The sequence below is a fragment of the Dendrobates tinctorius genome, unplaced genomic scaffold (genome assembly GCF_039654945.1).
Source record: "Dendrobates tinctorius isolate UK_male_01 unplaced genomic scaffold, ASM3965494v1 ptg000144l, whole genome shotgun sequence".
Lineage (NCBI taxonomy): Eukaryota > Metazoa > Chordata > Amphibia > Anura > Dendrobatidae > Dendrobates > Dendrobates tinctorius.
The window spans coordinates 7572691-7598100 of NW_027361811.1; the positions used below are offsets into that span (position 1 = coordinate 7572691).

The following is a 25410-nucleotide window of genomic DNA, read 5'->3' on the forward strand; positions in this document are numbered from 1 at the left end:
CTTGCAATTTTATTAGCTACTATATACTCATACTTTGTCCTTTTGAGGAATAATTTCCAGCAGGCTTTCATCGCAGGCATAATTACAATGATTGATGACCTCTCTCTATATAAAGTTGTGCCCAAAAGTTTACATAACCCGGCAGAATTTTTGCTTTCTTGGCCTTTTTTCAGAGAATGAGTGATAACACCAAAACTTTTTCTCCACTCATTGTTAGTGGTTGGGTGAAGCTATTTATTGTCAAACTACTGTGTTTTCTCTTTTTAAATCATAATGACAACCCAAAACATCCAAATGACCCTGATCAAAAATTCACATACCCTGGTGATTTTGACCAGATAACATGGACGGAAGTTGACACAAATGGGTTTGAATGGCTACTAAAGATCACATCCTCACCTGTGACATGTTTTGCTTGTAATCAGTGTGTGCATAAAAGCTGAGTGAGTTGGGATCGAGACAAACACCTGTATCTTCATCCAGCCACTGACATTTCTGGATTGTGAGTCATGGAGAAAGCAAAAGTATTGTCAACGGATCTTCGGGAAAAGGTAGTTGAACTGTTTAAAACAGGAAAGGGATACAAAAAGATATCCATGAAATTGATAATGCCAGTCAGCAGCGTTCAAACTGTGATTAACAAATGGAAAATCAAGGGCTCTGTAAAAACAAAACCACGGTCAGGTAGGCCAACAAAAATTTTGTCCACAACTTCAAGGAAAATTGATCGAGATGCAAAAAACCCCCCACAAATAACATCAGCTGAAATACTGGACGTTCTGAAAACTAGTGGTGTGGCTGTTTTCAAGATGCACAATAAGGAGGCACTTTAAGAAAAATGGGCTGCATGGTCGAGTCGCTAGAAGAAAGCCATTACTGCGCAAATGCCACAAAGTATCTCACCTACAATATGCAAAACAGCACAAATACAAGCCTCAGAAACTTCTGGACCAAAAAATTTGGAGTGATGAGACCAAAATTGGAGCTTTTTGGCCACAACAATAAACGTTACATTTGGAGAGAGAGCTTAACAAAGGCCTGTGTTGAAAGGAACACCATTCCTACTGTAAAGCACGGAGGTAGATTGCTGATGTTTTGGGTATGTATGAGCTACAAAGGCACAGCAAACTTGGTCAAAGTTGAAGGAAAGATGAATGCAGCATGTTATCAGCAAATACTGGAGGGAAATTTGCTATCATCAGTCCTGAAGCTGAGCATGGGACGTACTTGGATGTTCCTACATGATGATGATCCAAAACACAAGGCCATGTCGATCTGTCATTGGCTACAGCAGAACAAAGTGAAGGTTCTGGAGTGGCCATCTCAGTCTCCTGACCTCAATATCATTGAGCCACTCTGGGGAGATCTCAGGCACTCAGTTCATGCTAGACAGCCCAGGAATTTACAGGAACTGGAGGCTTTTTGCCAAGAAGAGTGGGCAGCTTTACCATCTGAGAAAATGAAGAACCTCATCCACAACTACCACAAAAGACTTCAAGTTGTCATTGATGTTAAAGGGGGGCAATACATGGTATTAAGAACTGGGGTATGTGAGCTTTTAATCAGGGTCATTTGGCTGTCTTGGGTTGTCATGATTTAAAAAGAGAAAACAGTAGTTTGGCAATAAATGGCTTCACCCAACCATTAACCATGAGTGAAGAAAAAGTTTTGGTGTTATCATTCATATTCTACAAAAAAAGGCCAAGAAAGCAAACATTCTGCCAGGGTATGTAAACGTTAGAGCACACTGTATATAGAGAGAGATGTCATCAATCATTGTAATTATGCCTGCGATGTGAGCCTGCCGAAAATTATTCCTCAAAGGACAAAGTATATATAGCTGATAACACCAGATCTATGAATTACAGTAGGTTTTTACAGCTCATTAGAGGCTTCTATATAGAATCAAAGAATGTTACAATTGGAAGAGACCTCCAGGGTCAATATGTCCAACCTCCTGCTCAATGCAGGGTTCACTAAACCATCTCAGACAGATGTCTGTCCAGCCTCTGTTTCAAGACTTCCATTGATGGAGAACTCGCCACCTCTCGGGGCAGCCTGTTCCACTAATTGATCACCCTCACTGTCAAAAAGTTTTTTTCTAATAGCTAATCTGTATCTTCTCCCTATCAGTTTCATTCCATTGCTTTAGGGTCTCAGTCTCTTACTAGTAATCCGCATCCGCATTTTTAGATAAGTCCCTTTTGGCAAGTGTGAAAATTGCAAGTTTTTTTTTATTTTCATACAGATTATGATTTAATAAAATTGCCAATAATTAAAAAAAAAAAAAAATACATTCAACATAAAAAGATGTGTAGGTTACCTGATTCTGGCAGATTAGCAATGTGAAAATGCAAAATGCTGTTATGATGATGCATATGGCAGAATATAATCCTCTGCCATATGAATTAACAGAGCAGCTTTTTGCAGTTTCACATTACAAGTGCTGTTCTTTATGATGCATATGGAAGAAGTTAATCCTATTCCATATGATATAGATGGCAGAAGATAAAATTGGTCAAGCACGGTATTGTACAAGAGCATACGGTGTACAGGGCAGTAGGACAGTACTCTGCAGTGATTTCTAAAGGTACAGTCATATGTAAAAGTTTGGGCACCCCTATTAATGTTAACCTTTTTTCTTTATAACAATTTTGCTTTTTGCAACAGCTATTTCAGTTTCATATATCTAATAACTGATGGACTCAGTTATATTTCTGTATTCAAATGAGGTTTATTGTACTAACAGAAAATTTGCAATCTGCATTTTAACAAAATTTGACCGGTGCAAAAGTATGGGCACCTTAACATAAAAGTGACATTAATATTTCGTAGATCCTCCTTTTGCAAAAATAACAGCCTCTAGTCGCTTCCTGTAGCTATTACTGAGATCCTGGATGAAGGTATTTGTGACCATTCCTGTTTACAAAACAATTCCAGTTCAGTTAAGTTTGATGGTCGCCGAGCATGGACAGCCCGCTTCAAATCATCCCACAGATGGTCAATGATATTCAGGTCTGGGGACTGGGATGGCCATTCCAGAACATTGTAATTGTTCCTCTGCATGAATGCCTGAGTAGATTTGGAGCGGTGTTTTGGATCATTGTCTTGCTGAAATATCCATCCCCTGTGTTACTTCAACTTTGTCACTGATTCTTGCACATTATTGTCAAGAATCTGCTGATACTGAGTTGAATCCATGCGACCCTCAACTTTAACAAGATTCCCGGTGCCGGCATTGGCCACACAGCCCCAAAGCATGATGGAACCTCCACCAAATTTTACTGTGGGTAACAAGTGTTTTTCTTGGAATGCTGTGTTTTTTAGCCTCCATGCATAACGCCTTTTTGTATGACCAAACAACTCAATCTTTGTTTCATCAGTCCACAGGACCTTCTTCCAAAATGTAACTGGCTTGTCCAAATGTGCTTTTGCATACCTCAGGCGACTCTGTTTGTGGCGTGCTTGCAGAAACGGCTTCTTTCGCATCACTCTCCCATACAGCTTCTCCTTGTGCAAAGTGCGCTGTATTGTTGACCGATGCACAGTGACCCATCTGCAGCAAGATGATGCTGCAGGTCTTTGGAGGTGGTCTGTGGATTGTCCTTGACTGTTCTCACCATTCTTCTTCTCTGCCTTTCTGATATTTTTCTTGGCCTGCCACTTCTGGGCTTAACAAGAACTGTACCTGTGTTCTTCCATTTCCTTACTATGTTCCTCACAGTGGAAACTGACAGGTTAAATCTCTGAGACAACTTTTTGTATCCTTCCCCTGGAAAGCTATGTTGAATAATCTTTGTTTTCAGATCATTTGAGAGTTGTTTTGAGGAGCCCATGATGCCACTCTTCATAGGAGAATCAAATAGGAGAACTACTTGCAAGTGGCCACCTTAAATACCTTCTCTCATGATTTGATACACCTGGCTATGAAGTTCAAAGCTCAATGAGGTCACAAAATCAATTTAGTGCTTCAGGAAGTCAGTAAAAAGTAGTTAGGAGTGTTCAAATCAAGAAAATGATAAGGGTGCCCATACTTTTGCACCGGTCAAATTTTGTTAAAATGCAGATTGCACATTTTCTGTTAGTACAATAAACCTAATTTGAATCCAGAAATATAACTGAGTCCATCAGTTATTAGATATATGAAACAGAAATAGCTGTTGCAAAAACCAAAATTATTATAAAGAAAAAAGGTTAACATTAATAGGGGTGCCCAAACTTTTACATATGACTGTAGAATACATTGTTATTGGTCAAGCCTGAGCAGCAGTATGCGGGCAGAATTCTAGCTTAGAGAGACTCAAAGGAGGAAAGCGCAGCTTGTGCAGATCACCAAGAAAGGAAGTTTTTGGTGTGAGGTTAAAAAGGTGCTCACCTATAGCAGATGTGCAGCTGTGGCACATCACTGAATAAAGCTGGATGATGGTTCTGTTAGCTGCTGGCCACCTGCAGGATCCCAGTGTGGTCCAGAAATAGAATAGAGAAGGAAAGGATATTTTCAGGTGATTTGTTGAGCGCTGTACATGGTCATCCAGTTATAAAGGGTGAAGACGTAAGTACGGTATATAAAAAAAAAAAAAATATATTGCTATGCATTTCGGAGCAGTACTTGCTCCTTCATCTGGTAAAACATAGGGTATATTTATGTTTTGCCTGATGAAGGAGACGTGTGGCAATAAATTAAAAAAAAAAAATGACTCCTTACCTGACCCTGTACAGTGCTCGACAATTCGCCTGAAAATATTTTTTCTTTCTCTTAGAGAAACTGCACTGCTTATGATTGACCAGGAGCACTGGAACTACAGTAGGGCAGTTTTAATGCCAACTGGAAGGTAATTAGCGCTAAAGGGTGATAAGTACATTATTATAAGACTTCTTTATCATTTTTGGATCAATGCTTTTAATCCTCTATTTCATTATCTCAGAGCCGAGTGATGGAGCTGGAGGGCAGGATTCGACGAGCAGCAGCCGAAAGGGGAGCCGTTGAAATGAAAAAGAATGAATATGAAGACATGTTGGCAAAACAGAAAAAGCAGATTGACACTATCCAGTCTTTGCACAGCTCTCAGATGCAGAATGTGCAGCTGTTATGTAAAAGTGAGAAGGTGGGAAGGTGTCTTCTTATGTTGTCTATACTCATTTACACTCCCACATCTACACTTTCATTATGTGAACTCAGATGAAGTGTATTGCAGCATTTGCTTTACTGATGTATACATATTACTCCTACTTATCAAGAGACTGAAAATTCACAAAAAGTACAGTAGGAAATGCAATATATAGTTTAATTTTTAAAACCCAAGTTTGGTGAAATCTCATATTGGATGATTTTTCTTTATTTTGGTGTATTTGCAGTGCTCAGCATTTACATCCCCTTAGAAAAGTAAGATTTTTATCAATAGCTCATTGAACACAGGAACAATTTACAAAATTTTGACAAGACTGGAGTATCATAGACCATTTTTTAATCCATAACATGAAATTAAGGTTAATATAACTTTCAGTACTTAATCATTAATTTTACTAAAATTGGTTAATACAAAAATGAATGCACACCACTTCAAAAACTACATCTAGTATTTTGTATGACCTTAGTGACTTTTAAAGAGAGTACCAAGTCTCCTAGGCATGGAATTATCTAGTTGGCAACATGTTGCAACAATTCTTTTTCTATTGTTCAAAAACAACCTCTTTTAGAGCCTGGATGATAGGATTCCCAATGATCACTACAGGAGTATGGAATCTGTCAGCCAAACTTGAGTATTTTTCCCACTTTTTCTTTTCATAAGTACTTTAAACATATTATCTGACTGTTTTGGAGCAGCCACAATAATATACTTGGTCTAATAGCCTATTTAGTCAAGCCAATAGTTTGTGAACAATTGTTCCCGATTGGCAGCATGTCTAAACATGCTGACAATTACCTGATGAATGAATAAAGCGCTTGTTTGTCAGAAGTGTTTTTAATGCATTCTTAAAAATCCTTATAAGCAGCAGATCATCAGTCAATATATAGTGGTACAGGTAGTAACAAAAAATGATTAGTGAACAGCACTTCTGAGAGTAGAACACTACAGCAATACAAAAAATAAAATAAATCCCCTGAGAAAAAAGGAATGGTCCCGAAAGAAGCTTGGTGAAGCGCATCAGGTTAAAGCAGTGCTGGTCCTTCTCCTTTGGCTGCAGCTTACCATATTACTGAAGGTAATACTCTATTTTCTTATTTTATGCTGCTCAGCCATTGTCAGTATGCAGTATATGGATTAACAAGGATGCCCCTAATATTTTGATAGGTCTATATATAATATACTCCTTTGTTGATGTACACATTCCATTGAAGGCATGGTCTCCTGTAAAAAAAAAAATAAAAAAACACCATATTCCCTCACCTGTTCGATGTTCTGTCCCACACCTTAATCCATGTCTAATATAAATAGTATTCAACCTGGAGGGTGCCAAGATGCGACCATCCAGGCTAAAAACCTCTGGTGAAGGAGTTGCTGCGAGCTCAGCCTCTGTGATTAGTGGTAATATCATCAAGGTTACTGCAGGTCACTGAGACTGCGTTCCCAACCAGGCCCCTGAACTGCGCTGACTCACTGAATTCAGTGCTTCAGACTTTTTCTTGCGGTGCTAGCAGTGATCTCACTGAGGTCACAGCACTTCAGGGGCCTGGCTGTGAATGCAAGATCGGTAACCTGCAGTAACCTCGATGATGTTAAAGCTAGTCACTGAGGCTGAGCTCGCAGCAATTCATTGTCCCATGGTTTTCAACCTGGACTGTTGCATCTTGGCACCGTCCAGGTTGAAAATATTTATTCCAGACATGGATTACAGCATGAGCAGAGCGCAAGTCAGCTGAGGGATATGGTTGTTTCTTGTTTGTTTTGTTTTTTTACAGGAGTCCATGACTTCAATGGAATAGGTGTTGGGTGAGTATAACTGTGTTTGCTATTTTTAAATAAAAAAAGAAAGTGTAGGGGTTTTTTTTATTTCACATAAAGGACTTTATTCTGGCTGTGTGTTTATTAATAATATAACAATAGGTTTAGTAATGTATAGGTATTTTATAGACACCTCTCCATTACTATTCCGTGGGCTTGATGTTGCCAGGCAATACAAAGGTGACATCTACCCCTCAAATATGAACCCCACTTGCCACCGCCACAGGGCAAGTGGGAAGAGTCGGGCAAAGTGCCAGAATAGGCGCATGGAACAGATGCGCCTTTTCTGGGGTGGCTGCGGGCTGCTATTTTTAGGCTGGGAGGGCTAATAGCCATATGCCCATACCAGCCTGAGAATACCAGCCCCCAGCTGTCTGCTTTAGCTTGGCTATTGGTCAAAAATGGGGGGGGACCCCATGCCGTTTTTTTAAAAAAATATTGTAAAAAAGCAACATGGGGGCCCCTCTATTCTTGATAGCCGGCCTTGCTAAAGCGGATGACTAAGGACTGCAGCCCACAGCTGTCATTTTACCCTGGCTGGTTATCAAAAATAAAGGATAACCCACATTATTTTTTTTTTTTTGTTTATTTATAGCACATGTGCCGGCTCATTAATACTCCCATTAGCCGCCGTCTGCTCTCACTGTTATTAATTCATACACATGGAAAAAACCACGATCGAAAAAAAACCCAAAGAGATTAGTTGAAAATACAAAATTAAGTACTTTGTCAAATATCTTGCTATATTTAATAAACAGGTGGGACAGAGATCAAAACCAAATTTCACATGTAGGGAGCACAAAGGGCGCACTCAAGGGGGGGATAGATGTAAACCTCATTCAATAACTGACTACAGCAAAAAGCTCTAATACACATTGCACTACCCCAATTGGCCTTTAAGTCCTACAGAACAGGCATCCTATTGGAAACATATTATATTGAAATGACAGTATCATAATTATTACCTGTTCAGGCTAATATAGAGACCCATAAGGTGCGCCCACCCCGACGCACGTTTCGGCGATATGGCCTTTGTCAAATGCCTGCCTGCCGCCTCCTCCAATTGAAAACAGATTTATTTTTTTTTTTTTTTTTTTTTTTCCTTTTTCCCCATCCATAGTGTTTTTTGTTTTTTTTTTGTTTTTTTTTTAATTGGAGGAGAGTAATGGACATTTCTGGTCACATGCTTCTCTATTAATGGTCATTTTGTGGACAGATGGACTGCGAGGAAGGCTGCACTAAGTGCAGGATTAGAATTTGTAATACTTAGTTATGACATAACATCTTGTCCCCAACACATCTGTTACATTCACTTTTAGCTAGTGGCCTCGGGCTCACTCTTGTAGGCTTACCACTTTCATTTATTCCATATATCCCAGCCTGAATTAGAAGATGGAGCCTCATATTTTATCAGTCTTCTTTTTCGCTGAAGATTTTATTACTGCATAATCAATAATAAGAAACTCTAATTACAGACCTTCATCTTTCAGCAATCTCTAGTTGTAGTACAAGCCAAGGTACACTACATACGAGTGTCTTTGCAGACCTCCGTTAACACACAAACGCTTTTTTTTTCCTTCATTTGTATTAAAAAATCTTCATAATTGCGGTGTTTTCTTTTCATTTTTTTATTTTTCTAAACCTGGCAAAATAGTTATAACTTCACCATGTTAAGAAACATATAAGGGAAAAATTGAAGTAACTTTTGGAGGGTGTCCCTGTTTTTCCCCATCCTTCCTGTGTTGTACCATCCATTGTTTATGGAGCTCCTCATAAATCCTGTGTAGAGTTTTATTATCAGTGTCATAAAGAAATAGAATTGTACTTTGGACTTTACTGATTTATGAATGCACACCTTCATTACTTACAGCATTATTGCTAGTGATGATCAGGAATGTACAGAGTAGTTATGTGAGTTAGTCTGTCACCTTTGAACAACTTTTTACCATTTTATATATTGTTAAACAATATATAAAATGTTATCTTTATAATCAACATTTCACATACATTGTTTTCCTTAGCTAATAAACCTTTTCCTGAACCAATGTGGCTGCCAGCACTATAGTCCAGCACTGTTTTGCAGGGTTCAGAGCTGCACTTTGATATTGTATTAAACTTTATAATGTTGTGTTTTTTGTTTTTTTTAAAGGAAATCTGTCACCATATTTTTGCCATGTGATCTGACAGCCCCATGAGGTCGGGGCAGAGGCCCTGATTAGAGTGATTTATCATTTAGTTTAAAGGGTGCAGCAGTTATTATTATTTATTATTATGCATTTATATAGCGCCATTTACTCCATGGAGCTTTACATGTGAAAAGGGGGAATATAGACAAGTATAGTAAACATGTGTAAGACAAGGGACACACAAGTACATAAGGAGAGGGGACCCTCCCCGCGAGGGCTCACAGTCTACAGGGATGGGTGAGGATACAGTAGGAGAGGGTAGAGCAGGTCATGCTGTGGTTCAGTAGACCGAGGATCATTGCAGGCTGTAGGCTTGTCGGAACAGGTGGGTCTTCAGGTTCTTCTTGAAGGTTTCCGTTGATGGTGAGAGTCTGATGTGATGCGGCAGGGAGTTCCAGAGTATGGGGGAAGCACGGGAGAAGTCTTGTATGCGGTTGTGGGAAGAAGAGATAAGGGGGGAGTAGAGAAGGAGACCTTGAGATGATCGAAGGTTGCGTGCGGGTAGGTACCTAGAGACCATGTCATAGATGTATGGAGGAGACAGGTTGTGGATGGCTTTGTATGTCATGGTTAGGGTTTTGAATTGGAGCCTCTGGGCGATAGGAAGCCAGTGAAGGGCCTGGCATAGGGGGGAGGCTGGGGAATAGCGGGGAGACAGGTGGATTAGTCGGGCAGCAGAGTGTAGGATGGACTGGAGCGGAGCCAGAGTGCTAGAGGGGAGGCCAGAGAGTAGGAGGTTGCAGTAGTCGAGGCGGGAGATAAGAGCATGCACTAGTGTTTTTGTGGTTTCATGGTTGAGGAATGAGCGGATCCGGGAAATATTTTTGAGTTTGAGGCGGCATGAGGAGGCGAGGGCTTGGATATGTGGTTTGAAAGAGAGGGCAGAGTCGAGGATCACCCCAAGGCACCGAGCGTACGGGACTGGGGAAAGAGAGCAGCCGTTGACATTGATGGATAGGTCTGGTGGAGGGGTAGAGTGAGATGGGGGGGCAGTTACAATGATCCCAGTTTTCTCAGCTGTAGATCAAGCAGAGCTCAGTTGTTGAGATGTTGTTGATAACATGCTGTTACAGAAAGACTTTTGGCAGGGCTTGCAGTGTTATTCGTGCATTTTATCTATTTATTCTTGAAATAAAGGTCATTTTCTGTAATTTTTTTACAGGAGAGTTTACAGAACAATGTAACTGCTAAAGACTACTTTCTACAGACCCTGCAAGGTAAATAGATTTTTATACTTTGTATACTACATTACCATTGACTGTTATAAATGGGGAAAAAAAACGGAAAGTCCTTACACCTAGAAGAGTCCTCAATATAGGTGTGAGACCCATGATTATTAGACATTTCTGGTATATCTGATGGATATGCAATAAATGCTGAAAGAAATACCCTTTTAAAGAGACTAGAAGGTAAAAATAGTCTGCTCTTTGGCAGGATTACACTTCAGCCATGTAATGGTGAAACGATTTAAGCTATAGATGAATGAGATAAAGCTCTGAAGGTGGTGTGCTTCTTAATGTGTGCAGCCACCACATTCATGAACTTCAAAACAACCTTTCTGAAGGTTTAGCATGTTAAGATTTCCACATCAGCTAATATTGGCTGCAGAGCTGAGTAGACTGTACATTACTAACACTTTTTAGCTTTCATCTCATGATAATCAATGTGGGACAGTGAAGGGGGAGGAGTACAGCTGAGCTGACACAGCACTGTGAGGCATGAATGTAATGGGACAAAGAAAGCTTTGCTGTGCTGCCCCTCCCGCCTACACTGACAAAAGGTAAAAAGATAAAAGGTGTTAAGGCCCCGTTACACTAAACGATGCACCTGCAATCCCGACAACGATATGACCTTGTCAGGATCGCTGGTGCATTGCTACATGATCGCTGGTGAGCTGCCAAACAGGCAGCTTCACCAGTGATTAGCACCAGCATGTACGCTGGTATCTATGGTAAATATCGGGTTACTAAGCAGTGCGAGTCACTTAATTACCCGATGTGTACCTTAGAAACCTGCGTGCTCGCGCCGGGAGCTGTGAGCACGCAGGTTTCTAAGGTACACATCGGGTAACTAAGTGACGTGCGCTGCTTAGTAACCCGATATTTACCTTAGATACCAGCTCCCAGCGCCTGCTTGAAGCGCTGGGAGCCTCGCTGATCGTTGGCTCCCGCTGCCACACGCAGCAATGTGCACTGGCCATCGGGAGAGCAACGATCAAAAAACGGCCGTGCACGATCAGCGATCCCCGTCACACACAGCGATCTCGCTGGTGAGATCGCTGTGGCGTCCCAAAATCAGCGATCTCGCTAGCGACATTGCTGTGTGTGACGGGGCCTTCAGTCTCAGTGCTACACTTGTAATCATTCTGCAGTGAGAGCAAGCTGTCTGTCATTACATGTCTCCCACAGGTGAATGTCTGTTTTAAGCTATTATGAAGGCGTTTTTTTTTCTCCCTGTATGTTGCTACCTGCTTATCATACAGGGGAAGCAGACTTCCCTAGTAAAAGAAAAAAATGTCAACATCCCCTTGAACTTTAAAGACAGATCAGATGAGTGAAAACAGATGCAACACTAATATGAAACGGGATGAGAGACAAGCCGTCCATTTTACACAGATGTAATCGCTATGTGATGTAGCCATGTCATTTTCTAAAAGTGTAATCAAAGCATATTACAGATGGGAACAGGAAATGCATATTAATGGGCCAAATTACAGTATATTCCAAATGTGTCATACAATGATTATTGAAAAGATGTTACTTCACCCCGTGTCATCAGTGTATTCTTCAATATGACTTTGTTCATGGCAGATAAACAAGAAGTAGAGATGTCATGCTCTTAGCTTAATTGTACTTTGTACCCGAATGACCAGCGCAAAATCATGCAGACTAAGCTACTGTCATAGTAGTAATATCCGATACAGAAAGTACGGTAGGATTATGAGATCTTTAATCCCTTAATGACCGGGCCAAATTTTTGAAACCTGATGTGTCACTTTATGTAGTAATAATTCTGGAAAGCTTCAACATATCTCATTGATTTGGAGATTGTTTATTCGTGACACATTATACCTTATGATAATGGTAAATTTAGGTTGATATGTTTAGTGTTTACAAAAATATCAGAAATTTTGCAAATTTTAAAAAAAAAACCTAGCAATTTTCAAACTTAAATCCAGATAATCATATAACAAAAAAACCTTAATAAATAACATTTCCTTCATGTCTGCGTTAAATCATCACCATTTGTTAAATGTTGTTTTATTTTGTTAGCATTTTAGGTTTAAAAATGTAGCAGTAATTTTATTTTTTCAAGGAAATGTACATACCGTATATACTCGTGTATAAGCCAACCCCCCTAATTTTACCACAAAAAACTGGGAAAACTTATTGACTCGCATATACTGTAAGCCTAGGCTGGAAAATAAAAATAGATACCAATAAAAGTAAAATTAATTGAGACATCAGTAGGCTAATGTTTTTGAATATCCATATTGAATCAGGAGCCCCATATAATGCTCCATATAGTTCATGATGGCCCCATAAGGTACTCCATACAAAATACACCCCATATAATGCTCCATAAAGGTTAGTAATGAACCCATAAGATGCTCCATAGAATAATATGCTGCTCAATAAAGGTTATGGCCCCATAAGATGCTCCATAGAATAGGCCCTATATGCTGCCCCATAAGATGCTCCATATAATAAGCCCCCATAAGATGCTCCATAGAATATGCCCCCATAAGATGCTCCATAGAATATGCCCCCATAAGATGCTCCATAGAATATGCCCCCATAAGATGCTCCATAGATTATGCCCCCCATAAGATGCTCCATAGAATATGCTCCGTAGAATATGCCCCCATAAGATGCTCCGTAGATTATGCCCCCATAAGATGCTCCGTAGATTATGCCCCCATAAGATGCTCCGTAGATTATGCCCCCATAAGATGCTCCGTAGATTATGCCCCCATAAGATGCTCCGTAGATTATGGCCCCATAAGATGCTCCGTAGATTATGGCCCCATAAGATGCTCCGTAGATTATGCCCCCATAAGATGCTCCGTAGAATATGCCTCCATAAGATGCTCCGTAGAATATGCCTCCATAAGATGCTCCGTAGAATATGCCTCCATAAGATGCTCCGTAGAATATGCCCCCATAAGATGCTCCGTAGATTATGCCCCCATAAGATGCTCCATAGAATATGCCCCCATAAGAAGGCTCATAGAATATGCTCCGTAGATTATGCCCCCATAAGATGCTCCGTAGATTATGCCCCCATAAGATGCTCCGTAGATTATGCCCCCATAAGATGCTCCGTAGATTATGCCCCCATAAGATGCCCCGTAGAATATGCCCCCATAAGATGCCCCGTAGAATATGCCCCCATAAGATGCTCCGTAGATTATGCCCCCATAAGATGCTCCATAGAATATGCCCCCATAAGATGCTCCGTAGATTATGCCCCCATAAGATGCCCCATAGAATATGCTCCGTAGATTATGCCCCCATAAGATGCTCCGTAGATTATGCCCCCATAAGATGCTCCGTAGATTATGCCCCCATAAGATGCTCCGTAGATTATGCCCCCCATAAGATGCTCCATAGAATAATCCCCATATGCCGCTGCAGCTAATGTAAAAAAAAAAAAAAAAATGACATACTCACCTCTCCGTTGCTGGGGGCCAGGTGCCAGTGACACTGCTGGCTCATGACCCCGGGACTGGCGATATTTACCTGTCCCCATTCCCACGCTGCTCGCCACTGCCTGCCACGTCATCTGTCAGTGACGTTCAGGCAGCAGAGGACGCGGCGCGCACTAAATACGTCACCGCGCCCTCTGTCCTGAACATCACTGACAGAGGAGGCAGCAGCGAGCAGCGTGGGAACGGGGACAGGTGAATATAGCATATACTCACCCTCCCCTGGCGCCGTCTATGAAGCCCCGTTCTCCCACGGTCTCCAGCGGTCATGTGATACCGCTCATTAAATACATGAATATGCGCATATTCATGTCTTTAATGAGCGGTACCACATGACCACTGAAGGCAGGCCCCTGAGACCGTGTGACAAGCAGGGGGGCTGCAGAGACGCGCCGGGGGGGGTGTCAGTATGAGCTGACACCCCCACTCCCCCCCCGACCCCTGACGTATATGACTCGCGTATGAGCCGAGAGGGGGACTTTCAGCCCCCCAAATGGGCTGAAAATCTCGGCTTATACGAGAGTATATACAGTAACTTATTTTTTACGGACCTATTCAGTTTTGAAATGACTTTGGGGGTCCTATATTTTGGAAACCCACAAAAGTGATACCATTTTAAAGACTGCACACCCAACGTATTCAAAATTGATTTCAGGTAGTTTATTTACCTTTCAGGAATTAATGCAAAGTGACATGACAGGAGTAAAAAAATAAAAAAAATATATATATATTTTACTACCTACAATTACTACCTAATTGTTTCTAACGTCTCAACAGGCCACTGCAGCCGGCAGACTCTAAGGCCATTATTTGGCCATGAATTGCCATAGCAAACACCAGGACAACACAATCAAGATATCAGGGTGCCGATGGAGTTAAAGAGGGAGCCCCCACACTCTTTTTAACCATCTAGATGTTGTCACTATTGACAGCAGCATTTAAGGGGTTAAATTGCTATGGTCATTGCCAACACTGATCATGGCTGATGCAGCAAGTTGCCAGCTTTATTGCGCAGCTGATAGCTGCTGGATTGTCACCCGTAGAGGCTTGCTAGTCTCTTATATCGCAAGTCAGTTTTAAAGCATATTGGTGGTCACTAAGGGGTTAATATAATTCTGGAAACAATTGCACTAGACATCTTCATTGTTATTAGCAAGTAAGTATGGTAGTAGACATGATTTACATACACGTAATTATAGAGCAGTGGTTGGGAAAAATGTAAATTTTGCTGTGCCTCAGGCAGATTCCTGGTGGGCCACAGTGCTTGGGCTACCAGACCTGTTTTTTGACTGCTGACCCTTGAATTCTTTTGTAGAGGTCTGTGTACACAGTGTTAACTACTGACAGCCGCCATGGTGCGCATAACAGTGGATTACATCTGTCACTGGCAAGTGCAAGCATCAGGACAATCTTTTTGGGCAGCGTTGGCCCTCTCTGCGCTCCTGCCTGGGATGTATGCAGCTGTCGTGATATCTTCTATAGGATGTGTACGCAGCAGTCTCAGTGTCTATGTAATGTATACAGCAGGCCTCCCATTGCTTGCGTTCTATAAGCATTACATGAACAGTAATGAATTTCCCACTTTGAGGAGACATGCAGTGAAATATACAGCTGTGTTTGGTGCCGTTTTTTTTTTTTTTTTACAAAACCTCATTATCACAAAGAGTCGATGACGCTCCTGACCGACGCAAACCTGGAAAAGCCGTTGTGAATAGGAACATCAATATCGCCTAACATCACATGCCTCTCCAAAGATAAGCAGCTCTAGCCATCACATTAGGGGTGAGTTAATCAAATATGGCAGAATAATTTTTACATTGACAATTTTGTATGGCCCGCGAATGAGGTTATAAATCTCCAAATGGCCCTTTGCAGAAAAAGTTCCCTTCCCCTGATATAGTGAGTAGTCTGTTGCTCAGCTGCAGAAAGAGGACACATCAACTATGTCTGAAAAATAAGAAGGATAAGATGAAAATGACAGGCAATCACTGGGACTTTGAGGAGTCTGGGTACCCAACAGTGCCGTTCAGCTTCCATAGGAGAAATGGATTTTGCCATGGGCAAACCAGCCAAACCAAAAATGTGGTTTTACAGGTTATGAAGTGCCTAATAGTGCGCTTCCTCCTGTTCATGACCGGGATCATAACTGCTTTTCAGAAACTACACATATGCCATAAGGATATCTGTAGGGAATTTTATCTGACCTGAATAACTTTGACGTATACACTGTGACAAATTTCATAGCTCAAACCAACCACGTGGTGAGATCAACTCCCTCAATATTACAAAACCTATGAAGGTATTCACTAAAGATAATATAGTAGTACTCAAAAACCTGAATAAACCAAAAAAGTCCAAAATTTTGAGACTTTAAAATAGTTTTATTCATGACAATATTAAAACAAAGGAGAAACCAGCAAAAAATAGACATCATAAAATATATAAGGAGAAAATAATTACATAACATATCTAGGGGCCATGATCAAATAGCACTGTCCTAAATAATCCAGGAATGATCTATATAAAGTGCAAATAGTAGACAGACCAAAGTCTGAAATAAAGTGCATAGAAAATATAACAAGGATTATAAATACCCATTATCAATGGCTCCCTCAATCTCCAGCTCCAATGCACCTTTCGCCAATGTGGCTTTCTCAAGGAAGTTTTAAAGTTTCCAAATTTTGGACTTTTTTGGTTTATTCACTTTTTTTGCGTAGGTACTAAATTTCATACCTCGTTGAAGGTTTTTGTTTTTTTTTAAATAATCATTGATATGTTTGGAATATACAGTTTCTTAATTTTGCCCAGTTTGCTTTGATTAAACTGTATCTTTTCCTAAATGGTTAAAGGGGTATTCTTACCAGAATGATTTATCTATCCACAGGATAAATGCTAAAACCTCCCCCCTCAAAGTGTTAGAAAAATGGACCCAGTGTCTCATTCTATTATCCACAAGATTACAACCATAGAACAATGCCACCATACCATTCTAGCTCCTCTTAAGCCCCCGTCTCACATAGCGAGATCGCTGAAGCGTCACTGATTTTTGTGACACCACAGTGACCTCGCCAGCGATCTCGCTACATGTGACACGCAGCGGCGACCGGGCCCCCCCAGCTGGATATCGCTGCTCGTGCATACGGATCGCCGTATCATTGCTGTGTCGCTGAAGAGATCTGCCTGTTTGGCAGCTCACTAGTGACCCATATAGCGACGCACCAGCGATCCCTACCAGGTCGTATCGATGTCGGGATCGCTGGTGCGTCGCTATGTGAAAAGGGACCCTTAGTTTTCATGTTGTGACTGGCTAGAAGGAAATCTGGGACCCCCCATTCTCTTGATTTGTGGAGTCCAACTTATTTATTGGACCCCCATTGATCTAGTATTTTTACTTAACCAGTGGATAGTTGATAAATACATTCTGCAAAAATACCCCTTTAATTGTTTTCCGCTTCCAATGCAAAAGTTAGTAAGAGTGCTGTGATCTTTATGGTGACAGCCAGTAGTGGCTTGAACCTCCTGTTTCTTGCGATAAGCTACCACCAGAGGCCTCCAGCAGTGGATTCCTCTCCCCGTACAGAATACATGCACAGCCTATGTGGGGTCGGGATGCATAGCTAGAGCCCTGCAGCTGGGTTATGTGTATGGACCAGCTTTAGGTCTTATATGAACCTTCTGGCAGCTGTATGTTGCTAATCTCTGCTGTACCACACACTGCCCAAATTGAAACTATGTATAACTTGGCTTTACACTAGATTAGTCAGCCAGTTAAATCCTTTCTGATTTGGGCTATATTACAAGAAAATGAGAGAAACTGTGGTATGTTGGTGTCCTATACACCCCCTGATGGTTTCCATATTGTAATGACCCTTGTGTTGGAGGTCTGGGTTTCTTATCTCACATAGCAAAATAATCCCCTAATTAAAATCATATACTTTTATTGATAATAATTAAAAGCTTAAACAAATGATAACAGTACCCCAAAACACATTCTCAAAGGAAGTGGTAAGAGAGCAATTTATCTGACACAGCGGCCACAATCAAATCTCCATTGGTATGCTGTAAGGTGGGAGAGGAACGAAGATAAAGCTGTTCCTCAAATGCAACCCTAAATAAATCCCCTACAAAACAGCGAATGTTGGCACCCTAGATCAAGTCACAATATTGCGTCCCCGCTCCATGTCGTCTCACCCTAGGAGACCCTGAAAAGGTCCTGTCCTACCATATCAACCCTTCCTAATGAAAGCTCCCCCAACAGGAGGGAACAAGATTCATATCCATATAGGAATAGTAAGTAAACACACACCATAACTACCTACCACACATTGTCATATACATAAGAAATGCCAAATAAAGTGCTATCGTTCTAATGACCAGTGTGGAAACCCTGTCAGTGGGGAGGGTGGGAGAGGGTAAATCAATATAAATCCCACAATTTACACAAAAGCCAGAGAAGAAGTGAAGTGAATAGGATGCAAAGAACCCAACCTTGCTACCATATTCCCACGACATCGACACGTCTCTCCATCATAATATTGGTTCATCAGGAGGTATGGAATTGGTGTTCCATTCTGGAAGATGTATACGGGTAGTGCCCCAAGGATATCCGCATGATAGGCTTGTGGTGTTTGCCTAATTGTAGCAGTATCCAGAATATCCTTTTCCTAGCGAGCTTTGCTATAATGTACTGAGAAGGCCTTGAACGGTTTCAGATGACTTTTTTCTATATAGACATAACCTGTTTATCCAGAATATAAGAAAAAAACTGACCCAAATCTACCATTCTAGTTTAGTAGATAGCCTTGTTAGGTGCTAGGAAGATGTCAGATTCATCGGAAAAGAATTCTGTTCATCTTGGTCATTACTTTAACCGTTTCTATCCTCCTCAGCAGAGGAGTGGAAGCTTTATAGTTTCTTCAGTCTTAACACAGGAAGAAACCGACCCTGTGTTAAGGTGACGCTGTGCCATGTTCCTTGCTCCCAAAGGTCCACAGGATGGCACTGGTCACTTTAGGTGGATCGGAAGGAGCCCTTCCCACTTAGGCTACTTTCACACATCCATTTTTTTTAATCGGGCACGATGCGGCGAAAATTGTGAAAACCGGATCTGGAATTGGATCCGTTTTTTTCACATAGAATGTAATGATCGCCGCATCGTGCCCGATGGACATGTGGCACGATACGGCAAACATCCGGCGTCTGCAAAAAACGTTGGCTGCAACGTTTTTTTGCAGCGCCGGACCGGCTTTTTCAACAGCGCATGCCCAGGCACTGTGAGTTTTAACCCCACAAGTGCCCGACGCATATCTCTCTCTCTTTCTCTCTCTTTCTCTTTCTCTCTCTCTTTCTCTCTCTCTCTTTCTCTCTCTTTCTCTCTCTCTCTTTCTCTCTCTTTCTCTCTCTCTCTCTTTCTCTTTCTCTCTCTCTCTCTCTCTCTCTCTCTCTCTCTCTCTTCCCCCCCCTCCATACCTTTCTTAGGCTGGCTCTCTCGTCCCCCGCTGTCTCTCTGGCTGCTCTCTTGTCTCCCGGTGCTGCAGCTCCTTTAAATGTCCTCCAAGCCGCATGTACATCCGTTGTCACCGCTGCAGGCCGGATCCGGCGACCCGGCTTTTCGCCGCACGCCGCCGGACCCCTGACACCGGATGTGTGAAAGAGGCCTAAGTCCTTGTCCCCCTTGCCGCACACACTGCTAGCAGCACTATGTAGCATTGTGCACCTAGAATTGTTAGTTATTCAAGGTATAGAAAAACAGCACTGTATTCCTCTGGCCATATAATGTGGAAAGGGGGAGAGGCAATACAGGAATAATGTGGGTAGGACTGTGCCCACGGTGAACAGGGCTGGCTGGGGTTCTTAGACCTAGTGGGGCCTGGTTACATGGTGCTTTCTCAACATAGTATCTGTATTTTATCTATTTCTGGTGTTTTTCTAAATTATTTATATTCCAGAGAAACTCCATGCCTTTGGTAATGTAAAAGATGTGCATTGGTATACGAGAAACACTTTGTGTGTTAGCTATAAAATGTTGTTTGTCTTCTCTATATAAATTGTGTATTCTTACTGTTCAGTTGGTAAAGGGAATCTGTCACCAGGTTTTTGCTACCCTATCTGAGAGCAGCATAATGTAGGACCTAATTCCAGCGATGTATCACTTACTGGGCAGCTTATTAATATCACTTTCATCTACTGCAGGTCTCTGAATGTTGAGCTCTTTATAACCCTGCCCAAACCACTGATTGTCAGTTTTCTGTGTACGCTGTGCATAGGCAGAAAGCCGTCAATAATTGGTGGGGGTGATGTTGGACTACAGGGTATCAGGTTTACTAGTCCTCTAGTCATGATAATCTGTTAATTAAAACAGTGATTTTATGGAGGAAAAAAAAACTGTGTGCAGCCCAGTAAGTGATACATCGCTAGAATCGTCGGGGCCTCTACCTCTACATCATACTCCCCTCAGATTAGGTGGCAGATTTCCTTTATAGAAAATGTAACAGAAAGCATTATAAGCGCCCTTGTAATCTAGAAATCTGCCTGTCTGGGTCCTGTTAGTGGTTGCTGGCATTGGGCTTCATATGTCGGTTTGTAACCTTCATTCTTTTTGCAGCTGAAATAGTGGAAGTCCAGAAACTGTTAGAAGACTCCAAGCTCGAATTAAAGGAACTACAAGAAAACCAGGCCAAAAAGTCAACTTATGAGTTGTAAGTAAGATGAATTAGGCCTGTTTTGAGAATATTGGTTGTTGTGAGGGATTATATATTCCCACGTGGGCAGCGAAGTGCTGGCTCTGGCATATGGTTCAGCAACTTGTCCACATTTGTACTTTTTTCAGTCTACTATGCCTTTTATAAATTGTTCCTCAACCAAACCTATGTGGAGACGGTAGGTATTTTTTTTTTTTTTGTTTGTTTTTTTTTTATTTTGTCCATTTCTATATTCCGTTAATTTTGCTCTTTTTTTTTTTTTTTTTAATAAAGCCTTCTTCACCATTTGTGAAAAATGTTACGATATTGGCAGGGAAGGTGACCTTTAATTTGTCCTTCTGACTTTCATGTATGGTTGTAAGGCCATGGCAGCTATGTGGCTGAGAAAGGTGTAAACTTCAGTTACATGGCCTACTGAGCCATCAATTTTCCGGAATTAGCGGTATGTTCTGTGTTTTCTCTATTCCAGGTAGTAAACCAGGCCTGATTGCTCGGTGTTGCATGGACTTCTGTCTAATGATGCGCGAAGGTGCTCGGATAAGCTGTTATCCGAGCATGCTCGTGTGCTGAGTGACTTTTGGCGTGCTCGAATATGTTACAGATGTAATAATTACAGATAGATTTTATCTGATGTCATGGCTAGAGATGAGCGAACATCGTCGGCTCCCTCCTTATTCAGCAAGCGCTATAGCTGACGATGTTCTCCTCTTTAGTCATGACTTTCCAAGACTTTTTGTACCTCTCTTTCTTCATGTGATCAATACTTTTTTCCTATGTCATTTCTCAATATTACACATAATTTAGTTTATGGGCATCTATGGTTTGATTTCTTTAATGGATGTGTTGTTATTGACATCTGGTGAGAATATCATGTCAATAGCACCTTTAGAAATATATTAACTTAGAAAACTGGTGACGTGTTCAATACTTATGACCCCCGCTTGTGTATATGTGTATGTATGCGTGTTTCTGTCATGATTTGGGCTCTGCATGCCACTATTTTATATTTCAATTGAAACAACTGAGATGCAATTGAAGTGTAGACTTTTAGGTTTAATAAAAGGGGTTGAACGTAAATATCACGTGAAGCATTTAAGAACTGCAAGCATTTTTCTACAAAGCCTCCTCATTTCAGAGGCGCAAAAGTAAATGGACAAATGAACTGTACCATAAATAAAATGTTTATTTGTAATACTTAGTAGAGGTCTGGAAGTCATGGATGTCACCAAACACTGGGTTTCCTCCTTTGTGAGGCTTTGCCAGGCCTTTACTGCAGCTGACTTCAGTTGTTGCTTGTTTGTGGGTCTTTCCGTTTTACATTTTGTCTTAAAGGAGTTGTTCCACAAGCAAAGTACATTTTAATTAATAGATCTTGGAATATTTATAATAAGTTCCACAATTGGAGGTGATTAATTAAAATGTTCCTGTGCTGAGATAATCTTATACATGTGCCCCTGCTGTGCTCTGTGTAATGGCTGTGTCTTACCGTGCAGGAACATGGTCAGATCATACCACAGCTCCTGGGCAGGGGAGGAAGCAAAAGAGAGTATACAGACATTACAGCACAGGATCGCGGCTGATTCTTTTTGTGGGGTGAAACGTTTCACTGCCTGTTTTTAAACAAGGTTTTATCTCAAATAATGAATCGGCTGCTCCAATGTCTGTATACTTTTGCTTCCTCCCCTTCACAGGAGCTGAGAGGGGGGAGACCTTCATAACACCTGAAGTGTGCAGTTTATATGACGATATGTTTCTGACATATTAGCTAAGGGTACCGTTACACTTAGCGATGCACCAGCGATCCGATCACAATACGACGCGGTCAGGATCGCGGGTGCATCGCTAAATGGTCGCTAGTGAGCTGCCACACAGGTAGATCTCACCAGCGACATAGCAGCGGTCGCTACTTACCTGTCAGACGAGGCGATCCTGACGTCCGCCCGCGTCCACACGTCGCTCGTCGCCACAGCAGGAAGCCCAGCAGGAAGTGGCCGACGAGAAATGGTCCAGGCCGTTCTCGTGCGATCAGCGATAACCAGCGGGGGAGCCGGTCGGAGGTAAGTATCACACATAGCGATATCGCTATCAATATCGCTGCTGCGTCACAAAACCAGTGACATTATAGCGATATTGCTAGCGATATCACTATGTGTAACGGGCCCTTAACTTGTCCATTCACTAACGAGTGTACATCTACTTTTACCCATATTGATAAGGCTACTGTCCATTAAATTCTGTTGTTCAAATGGGGTTTTTGAGAACTGTATAGACATGTATCTACGTCTTCCGTATAGGTTCAGCAAATATGTTCTCCAATTATGTTCCATAGAAGTGACAAGATCACTACACAAAATATTCCATAAAGTGACCATACCAGATTGTGGAAGGATCAGTATTTGAGCAGATGACCTTATATCTGATGTTTTGTCCAGCTCTAATCTTCCATCCATGTGTTTAATGTTATTATTTTAGAGTTTATATATCTTTCTCCTTAACTGCATTATTTCTCCTTTTGTTAATGATTTTACTCTTGTTATTTCAAGGGCGCAGTGCAGTAATAAGATAGCGGAGGTTAATGAGCAGTGTGAGGAGAAGATCCGCAGATTGACTGGAAGTAATTTGAAGCCAAAGAATGAGGATGAAGAAAAGGATACCATTAAGTTTGAGAAGGTAAAGATCCAATGGAATTTTCCTTGAGTGATTTCTACACACAGATATGGCCCAGTTTATGCTCCTTTCAACTGCTCCTCGGCAAGATTCATACATTCAGTGGTGTACAACCAATGGCTGCTATGTGGGGCTCATGAGCCAAGGGGGTCCAGTGCCGTCACTGGCTCCAGGCCTGCCGTCCTGCATTGCACTTTCAACTGTATCTGCATCATGGATACAGTTTAAAGCAGTGATGGAGTAGGAAGCCGTCTGCTCCCTCTTCCATCATTCTTCCCCTGCATCTGGGTGCTGACGACTAGGCGCAGCGGGGCGCAATTATGTCACTACATTGTTTCTGTGGCACCGAGATGTGCTGTACTTCAGACTACACGCTGCAGATAGCAAAGTGCAAGTGGAATGAGGAGGATGAGTATTTATTTTTAAATCATTGAGTACATTGTGGAGGCATTATATGGCTTGAAGGTTCTGAGAGTGCTCAGGGTGCATTATACTATGTGGAGGGCAATGTGAGATGCAGCATATTATATGGAGGGCTATGTGGGGCCCATTATATTAGATGGAAGGCTATATGCTGTGAATTATACTGTGGGGTGCAGTATACTAAGTGAAAAGCAATGTGGGACGCATTATATTACGTGGAAGGCAATGTAGGGTGCATTATACTATATAGATGGCTATTTGGGGGACCAGCATACTATATGGAGTGCGATGTGGGTGCCATTATTTTATTTGGAGGGTTATGTGGTGGCTATTACACTATTTGGAGGGCTATGTGTGCGGGCATTATTTGAACTGCTATGGGGGGGCATTATACTATATGGAATGAGGCCATTATACTGCTTGTAGGTACTATGTGGGGGGACCTTTCTACTGCTTACAGGTCAATGTGAGTGGGCATTATACTGTTTGTAGGGTAATGTGGGGGCCATTATACGGTTTGCACAGGGCTATGCAGGGACTATTATACTGTTTGTGGGGCTATGTGGGGGGCCATTATGCAGTTTACAGGGCTATGGCAGGCAATTATGCTGTTTGCAAGGCTATTTGGGAGGCCATTATTCTGTGTCTATATCTATGTGGGAACCATTATAATATTTGGAGGGCTATTAGTGCGGCCATTATTTGAAGGGCTATGGGGAGGGGGGGTATTATACTATATGGAGGGCTATGTGGGGTCCATTATACAATTTGCAGCGCTGTATGGGGGGGACATCACAGTGTGCAGGTACTATGTGTGGGGGGGCATTATACTGTATGAAGGGCTGTGTTGGGAGTCACAGTTCGGGCATCATACTTGGGGTTGATTGAATAGCTTTGGATAAGAGGTTATCCGAATAGCTATATCGGCATCCTGGACACCTGGATCGCTCCCGATAATCAGCTGCCGGTGTCAAGGCTGTGTGATAGTCAGAACACATGCATGGAGACCCTGTTTGTTGTGACTGTCACACAGCCGCGACACATGCAGTTGCGGCGCCGAACAGCTGATTATTGGGAACAATCTAGGTTCCCGAGGCAGCTATTTGGTAAGTGCTATAGCTATTCAGATAACCTCTTATCCAAAGCTATTCGATCAACCCTAATCATACTGTGTTGAGGTCACCATACTTTGCCAGGGGTGGGTTACGTCAGACCAACCTTTTAAGAGGAACTGGAATGTGGCAATAAGATGTATCCTTATTTTTAATCTTGCTCTTAGTATATGTTTGTTGTCTTTTAGGTTGTTACTTCAAAGCAAGATATTAACTTGAAAGCCGTTGATAGCAAGGAGGAGCTGAAATACAAGAGTGTTTTACCAACAGCCGAGAGGCCCTCAGAAAATTCCATTAAAGAGGGTGCTCCTCCACCAGAAAGTAAAGGTATGCTTCTATTAGGAAACAAAAATGGTGTATGTGTAGACTGCTGTACAAAGGTGCGCCATAGTGAAACCTCACACTCCCACTGCACTGAGGCTTTGGAATTGGTATGTTGGCAATTTCCTCCCTGTGGTTTAGTTACGTAGATCCTGTCTGCTGTAATAAGGGACATGTTCTCAAAATGGAGTGACTTTCTCGTGTGCTTGTACTTATGTACAGCAGCCAATCTGAAGAGTCAAAGCTGAAGGGGTGAGGCTGGCATCGAGCGGCAGCCGGATGCTCTGAGGCAGGAGATCTGTTACTGATCATAGCTACGGCTGTCACTGGGACAGTGTACTAGCTGTA

At 41.8% G+C, this 25410-nt stretch overlaps 1 protein-coding gene across 1 annotated transcript in view; it reads left to right on the top strand.

Annotated features, from left to right (window-relative positions):
- GOLM1 (golgi membrane protein 1) overlaps window positions 1–25410 on the top strand; it is an 84402-nt gene that overhangs the window by 48238 nt on the left and 10754 nt on the right. The window contains exons 3-7 of the mRNA XM_073545993.1: window positions 4926–5105; window positions 10293–10347; window positions 20443–20536; window positions 23083–23209; window positions 24930–25068. Coding sequence (XP_073402094.1) covers window positions 4926–5105; window positions 10293–10347; window positions 20443–20536; window positions 23083–23209; window positions 24930–25068 — 595 coding nt within the window. The remainder of the gene's footprint in view (window positions 1–4925; window positions 5106–10292; window positions 10348–20442; window positions 20537–23082; window positions 23210–24929; window positions 25069–25410) is intronic.